Source organism: Lactuca saligna, chromosome 9 (assembly GCF_052625555.1).
Source record: "Lactuca saligna cultivar CGN05327 chromosome 9, ASM5262555v1, whole genome shotgun sequence".
Classification (NCBI taxonomy): Eukaryota; Viridiplantae; Streptophyta; class Magnoliopsida; order Asterales; family Asteraceae; genus Lactuca; species Lactuca saligna.
The window spans coordinates 136,152,214-136,155,203 of NC_136425.1; the positions used below are offsets into that span (position 1 = coordinate 136,152,214).

The 2,990-nt window shown below is 37.3% G+C and overlaps 1 protein-coding gene across 1 annotated transcript; it reads right to left on the reverse strand.

The window, feature by feature from the left end:
* Positions 1–1,175: 1,175 nt before the first annotated feature.
* Positions 1,176–2,733, reverse strand: LOC145016737 (uncharacterized). The gene is made up of 4 exons (XM_078974967.1): positions 2,527–2,733; positions 2,194–2,433; positions 1,942–2,116; positions 1,176–1,792 (listed from the first exon to the last, which is right to left on the reverse strand). The coding sequence occupies exons 1-4, from the start codon at positions 2,731–2,733 to the stop codon at positions 1,176–1,178; spliced, it is 1,239 nt and encodes a 412-aa protein (XP_078831093.1).
* Between the last annotated feature and the right edge of the window lie 257 nt (positions 2,734–2,990).

Below are 2,990 nucleotides of genomic sequence, written 5' to 3' on the forward strand. Positions count from 1 at the left end.
TGGTCCAAAAGCTTTGATTTGTTGTGGAATTAGTCCAAAGGCTTAACATGCCCACCATCCGTGTGAGGGTATTTTTGTCAATTCACGCCCATTCCTTTGATATCTTATTAAATTAAACCCCCTAACGTCTACTCTCCTTATTAATAGATCGAACGTGTGTTCCATCTTTTCCCTAAATCGATATCTCCTCCTGCTAAAATCAAAATCGTGTCTTCCAAACTCAAAATCAACAATGGTGAGGTGTTTCTGTGGTCAAATGGCGATAGTGCGAACGGCTTGGACTGATAAGAACCCTGGTCGACGTTTTTGGGGATGACCTAAAGAGGTTAGTATTCATGTGGTTGGTTATGAAGATTTTTCACTGATCACTCAATTCCTTCTTATATTTTGCTAGGATTCGACATGTGGGTTTGTGGGATGGATTGACCCTCAAATGTGTGAACGATCAAAATCAATAATACCTAGGAAGTTGGAAAATTAAAGGAAGAAAATCAAATGTTCAAGTATGATATTGGAAAAATAAAGGAAGAAAAATCAAAACTAACGTTGTCCCTGATATGCAGCTGGGTTTTTTTTGGGTTTGTATTTGTTCTGATGAAGTAGTTCATCCATGTTTTAGTGGTTTATTTTGTGGTAGATTTGGGAAAATTGCTATGTTTGTGAATGTACTCTTTTGGGTAATGAAGTTATTTGTTTCAAACATCTAAATATTTTGGTTCAACTAGACATAGCAGTGATGGGACAAACTATTAATGCTTAACACAACCTAATAGTAACATAAAGATGCTAAAAAGTAAAGGACAATGATGCATAAACAAAAGATCATCCAAAGTTAATAATCATTGTTTGCACATACCAAATTCTTGTTACATGACCAAAAAAACATCATTCTAAACGGAGGGTAAAGTTGTCCAAATAACATCAAAACCATAAAACAGACACTCAAAAGAACATCACAATGGTTCCCATAAGTAACACATTACATAGTCTTAATCCAACAAGACAACACATCAATTTCCTACTTGCCCCTTACATGTTCTTGCATTATGTACCTTGTTTTTAAACTTGCTACAAGTGACAGTCATGAACTTCCTTGTGAGTTTTCCACTGCCCCCTGGACCATGACCATCTATACCACGAGCACCAAATGTTTGACTTTGACTTTGAGTTTGGCTCTAACTTTGAACCTGACTTTGATATTTTTCCTCCATGGATCTTTGCCTCTTCTTCTTGGGCCTACCAGGCTGATTACGATGTGGAGTAGGGCTGATCTTTATTGGACAATCACTAACCTGCCACATGATACCACCTTTGATTGGTTCTACCTTGTAGGAATAAGCCTCTTTCCCGGTTTCAAGCCAATGCACCTTGTGTACATAAGTGTAAAGTTCACCCACATCCTCACCATTGTCAGCTTTATCAAATAGGACTGCAATCACATGCGTACAAGGAATTCCTGTTAATTCCCATTTCCTACAAGTGCATACCCTTTGGCCCATGTCAATAACATGTTGATCTTGCCATGGTCCTTGTACTTCATACTTGTCTGAGGAATTCCACCTGGCTATGTAGTTAGAAGCATTTGTTGTGTTTGTTTCCATGATCTTTATTGTTGTTGGAGTCAATAGACCTACACACTTCTGTTGAGCCTTTATCACATTGAAAATCCCCTTCATCATGTACTCATGAATGTACTCTAAGCATGTGATTATTGGTTTATCCCTACCTTCTATCAGTTTACTGTTAAACACTTCACATAGGTTATTCAAAAGCATGTATGTGATTGGTCTACCTGCAAGACAATTGTAATTTAGAACAGCATACAACAAATTTGTGTAACTTAGCACTGAATTGATAGTTATCTACCTATGAAATAGCTTCTAGCCTAGTGTTGTGGTGGGCTCTTCTTCAACCATTCATAAGCTTCTATGTCATATTTACTAAACTCTTTCATCAAACGATTGATATCTTGCACTGTTATTGCTTTGGCATAGTTCCATAACTTTTCTTTGTACTCAGTAGTTCTCCATCTGTTCCTCATGTTTTCATAGATATGTCTAAGACAAAATCTGTGTTCAGCAACTGGGAACAACTGTGAAATGTCTGGAATTAAGCCCTACAAAGTCATTAAACTGTGGTTAGTATAATACAAGTGTAACAACAAAACTAAAATACATCAAGGAAATCTATTACCTTTTGTCTATCACTTATGAAAGTGATGTTTGAAAGTTGTGACAGGTCCAAATCATCTCCCAGGTACTGTAGAAACCATTTCCAACTTTGTGTGTTCTCAGACTCAACAATGGCATATGCCAATGGGTATATACCATTGTTAGAATCTAAGCCAACTGCAGTCACGATCTGCCCTGGGTAAGCTCCTTTCATGAAGGCCCCATCTAAACCAATAAAATCCCTTAAGAATGATTTGAACCCCTTTTGCATTCCACCCAAGCAAATATAAATTCTCTGAAAACATCTTGAAGTTGCATTTACGAGATTTGGTTATTGAAGTAGTTCCAGTTTCACAGTTGTGTCAGGATTTGTGGACTGCAACTCTAATATGTAATCTCTCAGCACATCATATTGTTTTCTGTAATCTCCCATCACATGTTTTTTGGCATCTGCTATAGCCCTAAATACCTTGTCTTTGGAGAAGCTCACCTGATATCTTTTCTGAAGTAGTTCTTCTACACTTTTGATTGACACAGTTAGGTTAGATTCCACTAGATCCATAATCTGTTTAGAGATGAAGTTTGTTGTGGCCGTTCTTACCTTTCTTGTATTGAGACATGAATGCTCATGTTGGTAGGTTTTCATACACCAACTTTCTTCCTCACTTTTCCTATATGCTTGTAAAACCCACTGACAAGATAGTTCAGTACTTGTCTTTGTCTTTTTACTTTTGCCTTTACTTTTCTTCCCAGTTGTAGGTCCATCCACTTGCCCCTCATTGAATAATACTTATCCTTTGCATGTGGCCCACAACCTAA

Excerpts from the sequence above, each read along its gene's own strand:
- LOC145016737 (XM_078974967.1), bottom strand. The coding sequence starts at position 2,733 with ATGGATCTAGTGGAATCTAACCTAACTGTGTCAATCAAAAGTGTAGAA. Across the intron at positions 2,117-2,193 it reads TCATAAGTGATAGACAAAAG|GGCTTAATTCCAGACATTTC; the intron begins GTAATAGATTTC and ends ATGACTTTGTAG. Across the intron at positions 1,793-1,941 it reads TCGTTTGATGAAAGAGTTTA|GTAGACCAATCACATACATG; the intron begins GTAAATATGACA and ends ATTGTCTTGCAG.